Genomic DNA, 19,979 nt, shown 5'->3' on the forward strand with positions numbered 1-19,979 from the left:
TTTTGGATGTACCAAAAACATGGTGATGTATCCGATGGTGTTTCTGAGCTGTGAACACCAGGCTACGCTCAAGAGTGATGGAGTTTGGGAACTCCAGTGAAGATGTACAGACACCTTTACTTAAAATTCAATCTACAGATTCAGAATAGAATAGAATCATGAAATTCAATCTCAGGTCCATAAATCCTCACAGCAGATAAAGTCGGTGAAGCCAACCAAGTCTTAGGGAGACTCCAAAGTATCCAAAGTATCTTCAGGGAGACTTGAAAGACTCACAACAGTTTAAGAACCTGTGAGAAGTACTGAGTTACAGCACCTAGAGTTCAATGAAAGGTCTATAACCTGGACTGGCATTTTAATCAGCAATGCAATTGCTAACTTCAAGCTAGATTTTTTCCATGACATCTTGGGAAAGATGTTGTAGCAAGCTGCCTGAGGTAGGAAGTGGAAAGTTACAGCTGAATGATCCAGCATGGGAACCATGCGCTTAGCACTGAGAAGTGATTATTCATGGTGGTGGAACAGGACTTCAGAGGGTCACAGTTTTGAGTGCTAGGACTTGACCTTCAGTAAAGTTAATGAGGTTGCATCCTGCAAGGTACGTAGAGAGAATGATTCATGCTTTCCTGATAGTAAAATCTGAACATTTACTGGTCTATCAAGACAGGACATTTCCAGCAGGGTTTACTGACCATTAAGCTGATGGTACACAAAAAGACACCAATAACCTGTCTGCCTTTGCAGAGACCTTTTGTGAACACAGCATGTTTCACATACTTACTCTATGGAGAGCAAATTAAGTCTTTTTAGAAAAATAAGAACTTATTCTTCTCAGGGAGATATTTTTAGTGCACTTTATTATGTTTTTAGAAAGATCATCTTTTCTTCCCCAGAATCAAGATTCACCCTACTCATACTGATATCACTTCATGTTTGATATCACAGCATGACTAATCTGTCGTACTTCAAACAAAAGTAATGCTTTTGTTGAAGTCAAGTCCCTTGACTTCTGATTCACTGGGAACTGCTTTGTAAACAGTAATTACTGTGAAAATTTGCAGGGTGAAAAGGGAGAGCCAGGAGCTATCATTTCTGCTGATGGATCTTTAACTGAATTATTAGGAAGAAAAGGGGAGAAGGTGAGCTAATACTGTGTTGTGCTCCTCCAGAATTATTTGGTGGCCATGTTATCAGCCACCTCTGCTAGACATTGCAGGAATTCTCCTTGTCATTGCTCTCTCTCTGTGTTGGTCCTCAACAGGGTGAAGCTGGAGTGATGGGACCAGTGGGACCAATGGTAAGATGTTTTCAAAGATGAATAGGTTTTTGTTTTTTAATTTTGCTTTGGCCTTACAAATATTAGTAAATGTAAAGGTAGCATGGTTAGCTTTTCTTTCCTTCTGAGTAAGGAGTATCTGTGCTTCAGGGCCATCAGTGCCCTTCAGAAAAGAATGTGCTTGTTACATATGTGGTGCAGTACCTACTGATTTGATGCAGAGCTTAAATTCTGGTAGAACAAATGTATCTGTTACTGTCTAAGATAACTGTGAAATATCATCAGAGCTAGAAACTTAAATGATTTTTGGCTCTGAGTGAACTGGGTTTGTTTAGCTCTGAAGATAAAAGACTAAGAGGAGCTCTAATTGCTCCCTGCTGTGGCCTGAAAGGGAATTATTAAAAAAAAAAGTCAGGTCCTTCTCAGATGTGCACAGGAAAATGACAAGTAACAAAGATGTTGTGACATATGTAAATATAAAGGCAAAAATTCATGTTAAAAGTGATTAAACACAGAAATAAATGCCCAGAGAGATGATGGATTCTCGAACAAGGTGTTGAGTGGCATGACCTAAACTACAAGCCTAACATACAAGTTTGTCTTGTAAGCAAGGGGTTGTGCAAGAGGATCCCTCTCTTTCCACCTAAATTATTCTCTGTTTATATGATTTACATTAAAACAACTAATTGCATTGGCTCAATTTCTGTCAATGCCAATAAATTGCAACTGTGTTGGATTCTGAGAAAGTTGTACACCAGGCAGCAGAGTAGGACCATGTACCAAAATCAGGATTTAGAGGCCTTCTTTCAGGTATTTGGTCTGATACTTTTGACTGGACATGGAAGGTCATAAGAAAGCACAATGAATTAGTTATAAGATAAGAACAGTTGCCCAGACTCAGCAGCGTTAGGGCCCCAATTTCTTCTAGTCTAGTATTCAAAAAATCAAGGATGTCAAGGATGTTTCTTTGCTTCTGCTTTTCATGTAGCCTGGTCACTATTGTGCCTTAGTGAATGTTAGTGGGGTGTTGACATTTCTGCACATCGAGGTACATAGGAGATTTTTACATCCGTTTCTGTAGCCTTCCAAAGGGGATAACTGGGTCTGCTGAGTAACTTCTTTTTTAATTACTGTGTATCAGAATACCCTGAGGAGGCTATCCTAACTTACCAGAAAGGATGCTCCTTTCCTTCTCTTTGTATGACTGCAAGATGATCTACCCTTTTGACTTGACACAGAATAACTTCGAATGAAAGTGGACTTCAGAGATGATCTTGAGCACATCACTGCTTGGAGAAGGTCTCTTAAAATCAGGAACTTGTCAAGTGAAGTTTTCAACAACTGTTAGGATAGAAATTCCACAACCTTTCTGGGCAGCACATTCCAAACATTTGACAAACTCTGAAGTAAAAAAATTGTCCTCATATTTATTTGGAATTCCTCTTGTTCTGGCTTGTGTTCACTGCTACTTGCTGTGCAGCCTGCATCCAGCGGACATGTCCTTTTCCTCTCAGCCCCAAACTTTGTGTTTTACATCTCCTTTTATACTGCCTTCATACACTTCAGCAAGCAGACGAGGAAGTTCTTGCCAGCACTGGTGGGAATGGTTACACTTCAGGAAAGTTTGGCACAGGGAGCCTGTCTCAAAGCTTTGCTCAGCCAGTTCTCTTCTGAGCGCAGTACTCAGGTTTGATCATCACTGCTAATGGGGTGGTACAATTTGGTGTTGTCCCATAGAAAAAAATCCATCTGTAGTTAGTGTGAGGCCTGTGCAGCAAAAGTACATAGACTTCAAGTGCTGTGTCAGAGACCCTGACAAATAACTTATTGAAGGTTTTAGTGCAATAGTTCTGTTCCAGTTTGCTCCAAAGGAGCCTCTGGCCCAGGAACAACTTTGAGGCAGTGAGGGACTCTGATTGTTCCTCTCTGCTTTTAGACCTATACACAGATTTCCAGAATTTAAAATCAAATCCCAAGTCGTTGCTCTGCCCCTCTTTGAGACTTTAGGTGGACAGAAGGTAGGATCACAGGAGCTTGGAGCACAAGGAGCTACAGAGAAGTAGTAGTTTCACAGATGAGAACTAGGGATAGTCAAGAGGTCAGTACAATTGTTAGCAAAAGCAGAAGCAACAGACTGAATCCAAGCTCCTGCCACCAGGGAAATGAGGATCTTTTACATGCTGTTCCCTGTGGGTGAAGGAAACGGCTGCATATCACTGAAGGAGAGCACTTAGTGAGAACCTCAGTGTCCAGATCTACTGTGCTGGTGTAAAAGAAACTTTTGTGGTAAGCAAAACTCCTGTGGCTTCCACGCTTCCTTCTTTCACTTCTAGCTGTGACTGCTGGCTTCTCTCAGGGAGTTGCTAACACCTGACAGACTGGGCTAGCACTTAAAGAGAATAATAAAGGTGGCCCCAGCTGAGTCAACTCTCGCATTGGTAATGTTTGAAATCCCAGTTAAAGCATGGGATCAGACACTGCTCTCTATTTAAACTGAAAAAGTCTGTTTCTAGTTGTTCTCACTGCTGATTAAAGTTCAGATTTACATAATCTTTAAAGGCTCAGGTACCAGAGAGTGAAATAGGAAAATGCTTTTGGATTGCCTTTTTTTAACATTTTTGATTGCTTTTTTTTCCCCCCAAACTTCATTACTGGATGTGGTATCATGGAAATGTGAATTTTGAAATTTTGGGGCACAATATTGAAATTTGAAATTCACCAGCAATCTCTTGCCTGATTGAGACACAGGCATTAACTTTGTTCACAGAGGTAGAAATTACCTTCAAACAGGAAATAAAATAGAAGATTAATAAAAGTCTTACCAGCTGCAAGTAGTTTCAGCTGACATTAGTGAGCTTTAAATTCCGATTACAATGGTGACATTATAAATAATATGTTCATATGGTAACTGCTTATGAATTTCAGGTCTAATCCAGTTTTCAGTTTCAGCAGGAGAAAAATTACAATTAATCCATGAATTTCAGCTAGATAATAAGAGAAATTATCTTCTTCATCAGATAAATTTTTCATTAATGTACATATCACTTTTCGCTGAAAAGATATCATGTGAAGGGTTAAACACACCCACTGTCACATGTAGGTGGTATCTGTGTGAGATCTACAGACAGATTATTTAACAAGTAATGCAAGAAGGAGTATCTCAGCATTTCAGCGGACTAAAAAAAGGAAATGAAACCAGAAAGGCTGACACAAATGTTTGTGTAGTTGTATGTAGTTTGTCTAGACCCTTGTGGTTTCGCTGAGTTTCAGGAAGCTGACATCAGTTGAAAGTTTGTAGATCCTCAGATTTGCTGCTTTTTGTTGATCACTTGCAGGCTGCCTGGAAGCTGCATGCTTGCAAATGCCCCATCATAGGCCATCCATAGTCCTGGACCACCTTTCCCAGGCAGCCTGCTTGTCCCCTCTTTTTGCAGTGGCTTGTATTACTTTTTGGAGCCTGGTGAATCTGTCAAACCTGTATAAAGAAGGAGCAATTCTGTTTCAACTATCTGCCCCATGAATCCACAAACCCAGGCTGGTGTGAGGCAAGTAGAAGCCTGGCACTGCATGAATTCTTAGCCAATCCACAGATATTTCCTCACAGAGCATGTTTAAAAAATAATTAGAAATGAGAAAGGGTGGGGGGGAAAGAAGATGAACAAAGAAAGAAGATGAACAAAGCATATATCTCTAACTTTCATTTCTTTTCCTGACTGATGCATTTAATTTTTCTTCAATAGATGGTGAGCCAGTTTTGAATTGCATGCCCTACAAGGGTCTGGGAATTCAGACTTCATTTCAGATAGGTGGTCTTTTCCAAACCAGAGCTGTTACATGCAGTCCTCAGCTTCTGAGATCACTCAGTAGAGCAAGCAGGGAGGATGTTCTGTGCAGTCACATGCAATCACAGGCTGATTTTTAATGTAGATATAAAATTATGTTTCTTATTCTTAATAATCAAATATAGATCAACAAAATGGGCCACAATTACTTTTTTTTTTCTGTTCAGGGACCAATAGGACCTACTGGACCCAAAGGAGAGCTTGGCTTCCCAGGACGCCCAGTATGTATTATGCTCTCAAGTGGGATAAAGTGGGAAATCTTGCTTCTGACAAGATATATGACATTTATTATTATTATTTATAATAATAAATTATTTCTACTTATTTCAGGGCCGTCCAGGACTGAATGGACTGAGAGGTGTGAAAGGTGATCGAGGTGAAGCATTTAATGTAAGTTTTTTGTATTACAATTAGTTGCAAAATAAAATCTGTTAAAATCTGAAGTCTGATTTATACTGATCCCTTTCAAATGATGATGGGACTGAAAACCTGAAGTGTTTTAGAAATAATTGTGTTTCTGCTACTTTTCCTCTCTAGCAGCAGTCGTTAAAAAGTCTGCTTTTGGCTCTGTCTGGGCAGTTCTTGCAGATACACATAGTCGTGTCAGCTCCCAGGTGTAACAGTTATGTGTGACACTCACTGCTACCATTGCACCTTCAAATAGCAAAAGATTTGGAATTCCAGACTTTTTAATATGTGTCAAGAAGTTCCTGATCCAGGCCACCAGTGTGACCTCGCATGATGGGAAGATACTCCCACAGGCTCTGACCTTTCTAGCCCAGATACAAATGGCACTTGAGCAAATCACAGGGAAGTGGTAGCTACCTTACTAACAAGGAGACACTCACTAATACCTGCTACCTGCTATGGTTGCCATGTGCAAGTGTCCAAAACAATGATCTCTGCACAGGTGACAGCGTATTCATGCTCACCTCAGCCTGTAATTGTGGAATGACAAGTGATGAAGCAAGCTCCTGTTGCTGCAAGTCTGTTCTCATGAGAAGATTTCAGACAAGTTGTCTCATGACAAACATTGGAACTGGACAGCACAAGAGCTAGCACTGCTGAGCATAGACAATGAGCTTCACCACAGCAGTCATTTGTGTGGTTGTTCTGATGTCATGCAACAATCTGTGCTAGGAAAATTGATACCCATGCCACAACAGCAGCTAATGCTATTTCATCTGCATCAGAGATAATGCTGAATAAAAGTTACAAGGGTATGTTACTGAGCTAGCATAAAGTCAGTATCACTGTACTTCATTAGAGAAATTTTTACAAATGGATTCTGTTATAAGAATCTGGTTCTAGTTTGCTCAAAAGAAAAAAAAATATGACACACAAACTACAAGGCACAAGTGTCTTGTCCATCTAGATAATAAATATAAGTGAGATGATACTGCTTTATGTGAGAAGCAGGGAGACTGAGAATTGGTAAGTATCTTTGCAGAATTAGTAAGTATTTAGGTATCTGCACAGTAAAAAAAGACCAGGTACTGAATGTGGCTTACATCTCTGGAAGAAGGTATAAGTAGAAATAGAGTTCCTAGAAAGTGAAAACAAACAAATTAGATAAATTCTAATTGGAAGAGAATACAGGAAAAATTATTACCCACTGAGAGAAAATATAAGAGTAGATTTTCCTTTCCTCCATAACCTCAAACATATTAATTTTTGTTTTCTGGATTGTCTGTCTTAACCATACGAAAGCTATTGTAGCAAGTGCAACTAGATGAAGTACATCAGGCTGACGGGTTAAAGCAAACAAGTAAACAAAGGAGGCTACATATTCTAGTCATCCTTCCTGGAGTGCTCAGGGAAGATGAAATCTAATGGATCCCTAATTATTGATGAGATGACATATGTCACCATACAGAAACTTGCATTGATGTAGACTGGAGGGTGAACACAACCTTGTGCTAAGTTTTCAAATTACACAGCTCAGAGCTGACATCTATTTTTTGTAAAAGGCAATCATACCCTCTAGCAGGGCTCCTCAGCGTTGCTAATTAGCATGCACCAATCTGACTGGCACTTGAAAATTTATGAGTTTTAGCAGTCTTGAGAGATCTAGATCAGTGTAGAAAACCTAATTTTCCTTGGATGAGAGATAAACTCTTTAATTTGTTTCAATAAGCAGTGCTTTAGGTGCTCCAGTTTGCAGTTGGGGTTTATTTTTTGTTTGATATCTTCCTTCTTGCACTTTCTCTTACCAGGGCCTTCCTGGCTTGCCTGGGCCCCCAGGGCCCCCCGGACCCCCAGGACGAATACTTTATATCAAAGGAGTAAGTGCCACTGGGCATCAGGGGCTGGTTTGCAGCAGGAATGTGCTGCTCTAGAAGCACTTTGCAAAAGGAAACATCAAAACTGGTTTCAGTCTACACAGGTCACTGTGGGTGACCTTGCTTGTGTGCAGAGAAAAAAGATCTCTTAACCAAAGCCACTGTCATGGAAGAGTTTTGCCCCCATGGCCCACAGAGAGGGACATGATGACAGACCTGGCAGCCAGCTGGGCTTTCTTCTAGGGAGGTGGGGATTTTGTTTCCAGGCTTAGCCTCATCATAACAGTTAGGTTTATGTGGTGTGTTACATGCTGTATCATACCTATGCTCACCAAAGTAATTTCCCTCCTGTTTTCAATAGACAGTTTTCCCAGTCCCTCCCAGGCCTCATTGCAAAATGCCAGTAAGTGACACATGCAGAATCTGCTCTTAGCAGGATGCATGGCCATGACAGAACATAACCAAAGCAGCTGTACACCTAAACACCATAACCTTGCAGCTTTTCTCCCCCTGCCTTCTGCTTTGCACCAGAGATGTGTTTTACTTGTTCTTCAGGATAACGGATTTTCAAGTGTTTAGCCTTTTATGAAAACTTAGTCATGTATAAAATATATAGCAGAACTAGAAACACTAGGCTCTTTTGCTTAAAGTACTTTGATTACTTGTTTTTTTTCTAATACTTTTAATGCCTTTCAAAGCTTGTGTTTCCATAGTTTAGGAGTTGCTTTGGGGACCTGAATGTGTATGCATACAGGTACACGTATTTTTTAGATATATGTATAAATGCAGTCCCCATGTTGTTACGTCTCTAGCTGGTTTTAATTTCTCTGTCCAAAATAAAATTTGTTACGTGTTTCATTGTGGCATGAAAGATGCATCAGAAAAGAAAGATCATGTTCTTTATTTGACCCTCAAATGCACTCTGTCCACATAGAATTGCAGCAAGTGAAGATCTGCCCCTCCTTTTCAAAGAGTATGAAAAAGCCTTCATCACCTTCAAAGAGCATGCAGTTTCACACATAGTATGAAAAGAAAGGAGATGGATTTCATATTTTCAGAATGTCCTAGTGCAATTTTTCTTTAATGAATTACAGAAATTGCATCCTAGAATGACTGGTGAACATAGTTCAGTCCTGGAAGTTTTTTCCTAGGGCAATATCCTACTGTTAAACTGTGGGGTATGTATTTGGAAAGGATTCTGTCTTTGGGAGCCACAGTCTACCCCTGAACAGTGTGGGGTTATACTTTTCTGCTAAACAGCTGTAAAAGCTCCAAGCAATGCTGTACCCTCTCCTCCAATTTGCATTCCAGTTCTTTTTCGCTGATTTTAGAGAAACAGCTCCTGACTTCCTCTATGCTAAATGTATTGATACTCATCATCACCCTAACCCCACTGCTGAAAAAAGTTGTATCCCAACTTGTGATCTTTTTAGGAATTAATGATAAATAGCCATTACTCTATGGGAATTTGCCATTTCTGCAGTTTTGGCCTACCACCTCCACACATCATTTTTTTACCTCTATGAATTTCTCCCTTTAATCTTCTCACTCCCATTGTATAGCAATGTAGTACATTGATAACAGATGTCCTTAATCACATACATACACATACATTGTCAGCCTCACTTCTGATACCTGACTGGATGAGGCCCTGAACAACTTGATGTAGCTGATCCTCCTTTGGGCTAGACAACCTCCAGAGATGCCTTCCAGCCTTCATTCTCCTCTGATTCTCTGTGGAATGATTCAAACAAAACAAGCCTATTTTCTCTGAATTTCAGATAATAATAGCCACTTTTCCAGAAGTTTAAAATCAGTGAAAAATAGCACTAACTTTAATGTGCACGAGTAATAGAAACACGTACTTGTAAACATCTCTTCATGCACATGAGTGTGCTGGATAGATCTGTCCTACATTTGTGAGTAATCTTCTAACTCTATCCAAGTTTATAGATAAGAAATCTCCTGTTCATGCCTGTATTAATGAGTGTTGATAAATAACTACAGACTGAACCCCAGCAGTTTTTCTTCATGGAGACTGAACTTCTGAAGTTAATGGAGCCACCCATGTGAGTAAGACTTCTATGGGCTGATACTACAGGATTAGCCAGATGCAGCAACTTCCATTTTTTCATACAGTTGCTTAGTTTCCTATAAATAGTACTAGAAAGTACCAAGATTTCCAAGCACTGTGCAACATTTCAGTTCCTGCATTGTCCCTAGTTTAAAGACAGGCACAGAAATAGGTGGCGTGCCCACTGTTACAGGTAGCTGGTGACAGAAGAGGATAGAGTAAAATAGCTTCAGTCTCCCCTCTGTGGTATCAATGCATCTGGAGCACAGGTTACCATCAAACATAACATAGCCCTGGTCTGATGAGCATAATTATAAACACAAGCTGTCATCTCACAGGCAAAAATCAAATCCTGCTTCCAAACACAATATTGTAAATTCAGAATTGTTCTTGGAGAATGAGTTTTCTGATGCTTCTCTGGCACGACCAAGAGTAGAATTTGCTGATGCCTCCAAAATGCATGATGTTACCCTTTTGCTGAAAGCATGTTGCATGTCAAAAAGAGCATAATCCTCATAAAAACTTGATCAGCTAATACTCAGACCGTGTCAAACTGGATAATCCTAGAGTGTTGTTATAATATTTCCTAGCCTGCAAACTTGCCAGGCTTTTCAGTCACACTAAGTAATGCATGTCCACTGATTAATATGTATGGATGATTTTTAATGGATTTCTTTATCTGAAGGTGAACTCTCCCTATCCTGGGAATCAAGAAGTTCTTAATGATCATGGTGGGTAATTCTTTCCTTGTACCTTAGTTTAAATAAGTTTTTGTTTGTTTGGTTTTGTTTTGGTTTGGGGTGGTTTTGTGTTTGTTTTTTTGTTTGTTTTTGTGGGGAGGAGGTGTTGGTTTTGATTTTTGGGAGGTGAGGGGTTTTGGGTTTTTTTGGTGGGTTTTTTTTTTGGTTGGGTTTTTCATACTTAAGAGCTCTTTGCTTTTTCTTGATTATTGTATAACTGGGGAAGGGAAGGGAAGGGAAGGGAAGGGAAGGGAAGGGAAGGGAAGGGAAGGGAAGGGAAGGGAAGGGAAGGGAAGGGAAGGGAAGGGAAGGGAAGGGAAGGGAAGGGAAGGGAAGGGAAGGGAAGGGAAGGGAAGGGAAGGGAAGGGAAGGGAAGGGAAATTCAAGAACTGTTTCTGCATCTGCTCCAGTGAAATTCACAAATGGAAAAATAGAACCGGGTCTGTTCAGAGAGTTTTAGGCTGGGTGGATAGGGAAAGGGGAGTAAAAGATTTTTGTGTGAGAGAGATTGTCTTGCATGTGTTGGGGTTGCTAAGAGAGGACAGTCAGGCAGCCATTCAATGGTCGTGAGCGAGAGAGGCATCGAGGGACAGGAACCATGTACCCCACATATATGGAAAGGTCTGCTCCTACTTTCAGTGGTTTGGTTGTCACTGCTACAGTCTCTGCTGTTTTCAAGTTCTTATGAATTTGTGATGCTATTTATGGCAGGCGCTAAAGCAAACAGAGATTCCTGGGGACTGCACAGTTCAGCATACTTAAAAGGAGAGAAGGGAGACAGAGGTGCTCCAGGACCACCAGGTATACTAAATCTAATATGTCATTGACATCCTGTGGAGGAATATGTGTCTAACTCGAAAAGCAATTGAGCAAGATACTTGAATACTTATCTCTGCTGCCTTACCTGCCTAGATATTTATACCCGTGTTCACTGATGAACCAACACATAGAGCAGCAAAGCTCAGAATGTTATCCAAAATGTCTTCTGAAAAGACAGACTGCACATTTGTGAGCATTAGGAATGCGTTAAATACAAGAATAGATATCGAAATATAAGTGGCCGGTCACAGATTTTCTGACATTTTAGAACATAATGGGCACTTCCTGAGATATCATTTTGTTGTCAGTCTTTCTGAGCCAATTGTGCTAACATCCAGTGCTTCACATTTCAGGGTGGTACACCTGTGCATTCTGAGTTCAAGGCAGTCAGTTGTTGCTGAGAGTCCCACTTCTAACAGGAGGTGGAAATAGATTATTTCCATTTCAACCAATTTTTCAATATTTTTTGATTTATTTGTGAAAATTATGAAGAGTCTGTGTGCACTGAAAATTCCAATTCACTAACAGTAGAAGCATATGTTCCTATGTTCCTAGGAACATAGGAATTATTCCTCACCCAAAGATTTGCTTTCTGTATCAGAAAGTGGATACACATTGCTAATTCTTACAAATTCAAAAAGAGTTACAGAAACAAGCATCTGTTTGAAAAGATTGTAATTACAAGCACTTCATTTTCTGTACATTTTTAAAAATCTCATATACTGAGATAAGGCTTTGAAATAGAAAATGCAATATATTGAATTAGTGTTGCTATAGCACATTAATAGTAGTTTTCCTTTAATGCATTGATAATAACTATATTCTCCCCTTATAATAACTGTATTAACCCCTGACTAGGTCTACATGGATATTTCTGTCTTTGCTCCAAAGACATAATTCTGCTGACTGAAGACGACATTTTGGTTATTTTGAAGACAACACCTGTTTGTTGTGATAAAATCAATTTTCCTGTACAGTCCTCATTAATTTTTATTCTGATCCAATATCTTAAAATAAGCAGTTAGTGATTTCCAGTCATCAATTAACTTGTCAAAAGAAGAAGCAAAAAACTTTCCTAAACAGAAAATAAGAAAATTTTCTCTTCGGTGCTGGCTTATCCACCATGAACATATCTGTTCCTTTCCAGGTTCTGTACTGAATGCAAATTATTGTCTTATAAGTATTTTCTTGCCTATATCTGATGATTTCAGGTGCTTCATAGAGAGAAGATTATGAGAGGATTGTTCTTAAGATTTTGCTGTAAAAGTGCAGCAAGTAAAGGATGGTGAAAACAGCACAACAATTCTGGTTAAACTGAAAACTCAATTCACTTTTCTCCTAAAATAACAGAGATTCATATACTTGATCCAATAGATCAACTGGTTCCAACATTTTCTTCAACATTAATTTGAAGCATGCTAACTAAGACCAATTCTGTTGCTGCTTTAAAAAATATTCCTATTTGGTTTTTGCTTAATGATGTAGTTGCTAAAATATTCTTTCATATGAAGCAGTTCTCTAGTTCTCACTGGTGTCCACATAACCACTGAGAGGGAAAATGTACAAGCCAGTAGTTGCATAATTAAAGTCCAGGAAATTTTTCAAAACCTTTTTCTAAAGGGGAGGTGGCTGAAATTCTTTTCACTACATTTGTCGAGTTCCAGGAACGAGAAAAGCTTTTTGAACTGTGGTATTTGTCCATGCAGTGGATTTATTTTTGCTTCCCACAAAATGTCACCTCTCCAGGTGAGGGTCTATTAATAAACAGGGTCTATTAATTGATAACATGCAAAAATATGAAGCCAACACAAAAAGTGTGAGAGCAAACTCAGAATGGGCTTCATTCAGACCTAGACTACTTGCTGGTCATCCTGGAAAGACCTCAGATAGTGCTCAATGTAGACATTAACACTAAGCAACATCTGAGAAGGACACCTGCCATTCCATTCCACTAGTCTGTTCCCTTCCCTCGCAAGGATCAAGCAGATCACTGCTGCAAACTGTTATTGGTAAGGTTGGAATAAAATCCAAACAGGTGCCCTAATGAGAATACTTTTCCACCCAACAATGTCTGCTCGATTTAATTTTACCTGAGGTGGCACACTGGGAAATGAGCCCTAGGGCTTGCAGAGGGTTGGGCCCAAAGATCTCAAAAATTAATCAAAACATGTTTGAAGGAAATGCACTGAACTGTTATGGGAAGCTGCAAAATAGGGGTTTTTTTTCCAAATGTATATCAAGTAGATAATATTTAAAGGCTTTTTGAACCTTTTGTGCTGGCTTGACAGCTTTGACTGACCAATTTTGGCAGACAGCACTTGTTCTATTGGTTTTCATTGCAGAAAAATGTCAAGGAAGAGTTATTGTACAATTGTTGCAGCACAGTAGCAACACTATCTTTCTCTTTTCAGCTCTGGTATTGTCTTTGCAGGAAAGATCACACATCTACTGATGGATCACCCCACTACCAGCAAAACATATGAAATGCTTCTCTTTTTCCTTGACTTTCATCAAAGGGGTTAATGTGGATACTTCTCTTTCACTCCTCTTCCCAGCTGCTATGTTTTCAGAAAATTGGGATTTTTTGTACTTGAGCCTTCTTTGCTTCTAATTTTTCTGAAATCCCAATCAGATTCAGATGTTTTTAAGGTGGAAGAGGGACTGACGAGACACAGACAAGATAGGCTATGTAAGTCTTGCTTTGTTAGGGAACAAAACTATAAATATGTTTGAGATAAAGGTTAATGCCCTTATTGGAAATAGTTTTCCTTTAAACTCCTAAACCAGTAATACCAAAAGCAGTGCTTTTAAAAGGAAAATTACAGATAATTACTGTACTTTATTGTATTTTCTTCCTTTTTCAGGTCCACCTCTGCCTCCATCATATTTCAGCCACTTTATTAATAGCATAAAGGTAATTATATCCCATTTGTGTTTAAGTTCTGTTAAGCTTTTTTTAAAGTGTACTTTACTATAAATTAAGCACAAACCAATGCAACATGGTGAAATATACAAATATAAGGGCATCAGCAACTGCAAATTATATTAATTTCTTAAACTCTAGCTACATAGGCAAGTGTATTATGACTATAGAGATAGCAGTTGTCAGAGGTCTATAAAGATTGCTTTTGAAAGAAACTTTATTACTGAGGCTTTTTACCTTCCCAGTGGTATTAAAGTGATTCATAATTCACTGTTACCTAACATATCTGCCTTAAATGAATGCTTTTGTTTCCATGTCAGCTCAGGTAAAAGCCATCCATTACCTAAAGGGCTTCTAGAACATTGGGTAAGGGGAAAGGAGGTAGAAATCACTTGCATGTCATGTTATTTATCTTTTTAGTATGCTGAATAAAATTAAATTATGGAAACTACTTTTCCTGGAAGCTCTTACAGCAAAGTATACCCATACCTTAATTTGTTTAGTCTCTCTCTGTTCCATTATTCTCTTGACTGCTACAAGTGACAAAAATTAAGAAAAATATGATATTCTTCTAAATATTTTTAGGTGAATATCAGTAGAAGAACTTATAAAATGTAAATCAAATTATCATTTAATGATGCTATCAAAAGTGTTGTGCTGGCAGTCTCTTGGAAGGACTCTTAATGCTGCCTTGTTTTAGGACTTTATTTCTGCTTGGCTGAGTACACCCAAGTTATTCCTATGGTATAAAGTGTTCCATGCATGTGGCAAAGCTGATAGGGTTTCTTTGACCTTACAGTCTGTAGCTTTACAGATTTAACTGCCAAGAACTCATTTTTCATCTAGTCCTTCTACTCCCCAAAATGGCCTGGAATAAAGAAACATTTTGAGTCGTGTTTATTGGGAATCTACAATGACTAAAAGTCAGAGGAGGAGCTGCACATAGCCATGTCCTCTGGCTGTCTGCAGATACCTGCCATTTTTGCTTTGCCCTTTGCCTCTTCTATCCACAGGTTTATTTCTCAGAAACCTGAAAAAAGTCAACCAAAAAAAAAAATTTGAGGGGAAAAAAAGCAGACAAACGGAAAAAAATAATGTGAGGAGGATGTATAAATGCTGTGGCTCATCTTGCACAGATATATAATAATTCAGTAATTAAATGCTGCTTCTTACCTATTGCTTTGTTTCCCAAACTAACTGATAATCGGCCATGCAGAACAGAAGACATACTCTTTCAAGTGTCTGCAATTTTGTGTGGTGTCTCTTCTGTTATTCTGGTGCGCACTCCCACCATGCTCTGCTCACTTTGTCAAATACTTTCAAATAGCTGTCCATTCCCTGTCAATTTTGCTTTGGTTTTTCCTTGATGATAGAGGAAAGTGCAAAGCCGGGCTTTTATGCTTCCTCCAACTCTCTCTTCGCCTCCAGCTACAGCACTGAACAAGGTTTTGCTGGGCAGAATAGCAGGAAACAGCAGCAGAGGCATTTTCTCTGCCTCCACCAAACCCCACCTCCCCTAGCCCTTGCCCTGTGTGAGCCTTGCAGCCTCAATAGAGAAACCATTCCTTTTCATCCCATATCACAGAAGAAGAAAGAAAGTGATGTTAAAAACATTTCAAGCAAGTGCTTTCCTTTACCAAACTCAGAAATTTCAGGTAAATTTAAAAGGTCAGTGCATGGTGTTCTGGTCTCACTTCAGCTCAACATTTTAAAATTCATTTTCTTCAAAGGGTGAAAAAGGAGACAATGGAGTCACTGGTGTAAAAGGAGAAAAAGGAGAACCAAATGGAGGGTTTTTCCTGACAGGACCTCCTGGACCCCCGGGAAGACCAGGATTAATTGTAAGTCATGCAGGTTGTAGAATGGGAACATTTGTGACTACCCATTTAGAATTGATTTAGAAGGCACTAAAAAGAGACAAGCATCAGGATTGCTAGGAACTATATAAAAACTTACTAGGTGCTAGGTGAATAGGAGAAAATGTCATTAAATGTAAACACAGACACTTCACTGTTGTGCACAGAATTACTTTGCTATGAAATACTGGCATAATGTCGTGCTCAGCTGTCTCATATAGCTACACCAGTATGTAGATCATGCTATTAACAGCATTGCAAATCAAAGCAGCGTGTATAATTTGTGATACTACTACTTATGCCCCCATAATACCAAAATAAGCCATATAAAATTAGTCAGAGGCTGACTTGAAAATTACAGGCTATCTAAATAATTAATCCTAATTTCCTAGTAATCCAAAAACATGACTGAAAAGACCAGTGTGTAGCCATCTGGACCATTTCTATAAAATTCAACCAGTGTCTACTGTCTACCTTTTAATTTTATCTTCTGGCCATTGCCACCACAGCTGCTTTGGAATAAAATGCACCAGTTCTTTGTAACCTAGTTTATCCCTGGGATCTGGCAACAGCTACATGCATTGCATTCCTCTATTTCCATGTCTGTGTCAAGAACCATGAATGAAACAGCTGAGGATTAAGTGCTAAGTTAGCCAGACCACCCTTAAAAATCCCCCTAGTTCTATTCCACATTGCTGAGAACCATATCCCTGTTTAGAAACTGTTCTACTGGCACAGCTGAGCTCTCCTTGTCCAGAGTCCAGTGTGTTCCATGTCTGCAGGATGGTGTGAGCACAGGGAGCAGAAGTCCTCCTCAGTCAGGCTGAGGACACACTGCTAAACTGAAAATGAAGGAAGTTGAAGCCTTTTTATTCTGCAAGTCTGGCAGCTGGAGAGGCTAAGGGCTAACATTTGATCACAAGAGGGAGGAGACAGCACTCGTCATGAAGTGTACACCTTGCATAGACACACTTTACATTAAAGTTTTCCACAAACTCTCTGAGCCCATCAAAGCAAGCAGTCTCAGCATGAACAGAGTAGAGATCCAGGATTTTGAGAGCACTGTTGAGAGTTTTGCAGGTATCAGCTGCACAGGGGTAGGTATGAGATTATTCAGAAAGCTTTCCGAAATTTAAATCCTTGACTTAATTTCAGTATATGGTTAAAATTTTCATTTTCCATTATGAAAATGAAAGTGCCTGCTTGGAGAAAATTACATACAGACTCATGTCTAAATGGTGGTGTAGTGGCAGGCACCTGGTAAATGTTGCCACCAGAGATGATGGCCCTGCAACAGTGAAACCAATACATTCAAGGAAATACTTTTCATCACTGACAGGGACCAAAAGGGGACTCAGTTGTTGGACCCAGAGGACCTCCAGGGTTACCAGGCCTACCTGGCTTACCAGGTTATGGAAAAATTGGACCTCCTGGCCCACCTGGACCACCTGGACCACCAGGCCCCCCTGCAATATATGGCTCAGGTGAGCTTTTCAGTGCATGTGCAAGTGTACAGCCACATGCCCACAACCCACACATGACCAATTCTTTCACACCTGGCAGGTTGTCCCACCTGCCCACCCTCTCTGCATACCTGAGCGGGTTGTTTCCCACTCTCCTCCTGCCCTCCACCAGCTTCTCCTGGGGGGAAGCTGGAACTGAGAGCACAAAAGGGACAATTTCTCTGCTGACAGTTTTCACTGACTAGTGCCATGGAGGTGCTATTGTGTGAAGTATCTTGCTGTGGATGTGACTGGGAGGAAATCTGCATAGTAGAGATAGGTTACCTTGACAGCTGTGCAAAATCCATCAAATTGACCAGCTGGCTAAATCTGGGACAAAACACTCCTCTTGTGGGGAATGGAATTAAATCCAACTGGTGGCCAACACAAGGGGGTTTTCCCAGGGCTCAATATTGAGTCCAGATCTATCTAATATCAGTTATCTGGGCTAGGGGATCAAATGCACACTCTAGTGAGTTTGCCCCCAAACTGGGTGGGAAGGTTGATCTGCTGAAATGTTCTACAGATGTGTCTGGACAGACTGAACCAATGGGCCAAGGTCAGCTCTATGAGGGTCAGCAAGGCCAGGTGCCAGGTCCTGCATTTGCATTTGCGTCACAACAACCCTGTGCGGAGTAGCTGGAAAGCTGCCCTGCAGAAAAGGAACTGAGGGTGCTGGTTGGCAGCTGTTGAAACTGAGCCAGCAGTGCCCAGGTAGCCCAGGTAGCCTGATACAGCCAGGTTGCCTGTATCAGCAGTAGTGTGGCCAGCTGGAGCAGGGCAGTGATTGTCCCACTGTACTCAGCACTGGCCAGGCCACACCTTGAATCTTGTGCTCAGTTTTGAGCCCCTCACTACAAGAATGCAGCACATTGAGGGGCTGGAGCATGTCCAAAGAAGGGCAACAAAGCTGGGGAAGGGTCTGGAGCACAAGTCCTGTGAGGAGCAGCTGAGGGAGCTGGGGGTGTTTAGCCTGGAGCAAAGGAGGCTCAGAGGTGACCTTACCACTCTCTACAACTGCCTGGAAGAGGGTGTAGCCAGGAGGGGGTCAGTCTCTTCTCCCAGGTTACAAGCAACAGGACAAGAGAAAATGGCCCCAAGTTGTACCAGAGGAGGTTTAAATTGGATATTAGGAATTTTTTTTCACCTAAAGGATTGCCACTGGAACAGGCTGCCCAGGGAAGTGGTTGAGTCACCATCTCTGGAAGCACAACCATGGCACCGAGGGACATGTTTTAGTAGCAGAGTTTGCAGTTCTGGGTGTTGCAGGTGGAGGTGATGATCTTAAGGGTCTTTTCCAGCCCAAGTGCTTCTCTGATTTTCTGGGGAAAAGGCAGTACCCACAGCAGAGTTTAGGTCTAGAATCAGACTGCTGGAGAGCTGCTTCTAAGCTATGCAAATACTGAATAGAATTGGAACTTCAGGTTGCTTACCCTGCCTTTAATGGTTTTCAACTTACTGGAAAAGGAGTAAAATGTGCCACAATTAGTCACATCAAGAGAGGAATTTTGCAAACAAGGTGACATCAAAGGGAGTATGTGGCTAGAAATCAGGTGTCACAGTACAAGATATTTGTGCTTTATGACTCCTTTTGGGTCACAGGTTTTTTAGTGACAAGCCTCATACTGTTAATGTCCAGCCTTGGTTTCTGGTGGATGGGTTCTTGGGGTCCTCTGACATTACTTGACAGATATGCCTGAGAAAATGACTGATTCCTTCCTCTAGGATCTGTGACCAGCATGGGAATCCAGCCAGGTGAAACCTGAGCAGAGCATTCCTTAACCTCAGCTGAAGATGGTGTACTAGTGGAAAGGGAGACTTTACCTGAATAGAGATGCTGTAATAGAGATCTGTTCTTCCTGAAGTTTTGACAGGTCTAACAAATACAGTTCTCCATTCCTGAGAACAAACAATTAGCCTGTTTTCCCACAAGACCTGTGCTTCCAGTATGCTAGTCTGGGGAGAAGACATACTTCTCTTCAGTTTGTTCTCTCCAGGTATTTCTTAAACCTGGTCAGCCTCATACAGCAGGGGATACTTCAGATCTCTCATCCAGTCAATACTATTAATTTAGTGTCTATCAGAAGTATTCACCCTCTGAATAATATTTGAGAAAGAAAAAATCCTTAATATGTTCAACACTGGAATATGGGCTTCATGTGAATCAGCCCCTGACCATCACGATACAGACAGACCTACAGCATCCATGAAGCCCATAAAGGTCTTCAGACCTTTTCCTGTGTAATTTGGAGTAAGTACTACTGGATATTAGCTAAGAGACCCCGTCAGACAAAACAAATTATTATTAGTATTCCATCCCTATACTTTCATTTATGCTCTCCGCCATTAGTCTTCATCATCCTCCTACACATTTTCCTCTTTGCTTTGTAAAAGGGTTCTTTAGGCAGCGCACATTTTAATAAATGTTCGGAACAGATGTTTATTTATTCCCTATCTTCGAGGTTCCGTTACCTCTTTTAAAGCTATTACTATCTGTAATTATGGAGTTCACATACTGTAGTATGAAGTTCAAATATTGTAATACAGGGAAAGAGGAATAGCTTATCTGTAGGTAAATAGCTATAAACACTTCTGAGAGCTGGCCTCCTTCCCCTGCCATTGGCATGAGGGACCTGCTCTGGAGTATCCTTGTGATTGCCTCAGT

General features: G+C 40.4%; 1 protein-coding gene across 4 annotated transcripts in view; it reads left to right on the forward strand.

The window, feature by feature from the left end:
* Positions 1 to 19,979, forward strand: part of COL15A1 (collagen type XV alpha 1 chain) — a 122,016-nt gene that overhangs the window by 94,204 nt on the left and 7,833 nt on the right. For all 4 annotated transcript variants that reach the window (XM_064705109.1, XM_064705110.1, XM_064705113.1 and 1 more), the window contains 11 exons: positions 1,062 to 1,139; positions 1,262 to 1,297; positions 5,286 to 5,339; positions 5,449 to 5,508; positions 7,335 to 7,403; positions 7,762 to 7,803; positions 10,160 to 10,205; positions 10,926 to 11,015; positions 13,898 to 13,947; positions 15,687 to 15,797; positions 17,152 to 17,296. In XM_064705109.1, the coding sequence (XP_064561179.1) occupies positions 1,062 to 1,139; positions 1,262 to 1,297; positions 5,286 to 5,339; positions 5,449 to 5,508; positions 7,335 to 7,403; positions 7,762 to 7,803; positions 10,160 to 10,205; positions 10,926 to 11,015; positions 13,898 to 13,947; positions 15,687 to 15,797; positions 17,152 to 17,296 (781 nt within the window). The remainder of the gene's footprint in view (positions 1 to 1,061; positions 1,140 to 1,261; positions 1,298 to 5,285; positions 5,340 to 5,448; positions 5,509 to 7,334; positions 7,404 to 7,761; positions 7,804 to 10,159; positions 10,206 to 10,925; positions 11,016 to 13,897; positions 13,948 to 15,686; positions 15,798 to 17,151; positions 17,297 to 19,979) is intronic.

The sequence above is a fragment of the Zonotrichia leucophrys genome, chromosome 2 (genome assembly GCF_028769735.1).
Source record: "Zonotrichia leucophrys gambelii isolate GWCS_2022_RI chromosome 2, RI_Zleu_2.0, whole genome shotgun sequence".
In the NCBI taxonomy this organism is placed as follows: Eukaryota; Metazoa; Chordata; class Aves; order Passeriformes; family Passerellidae; genus Zonotrichia; species Zonotrichia leucophrys.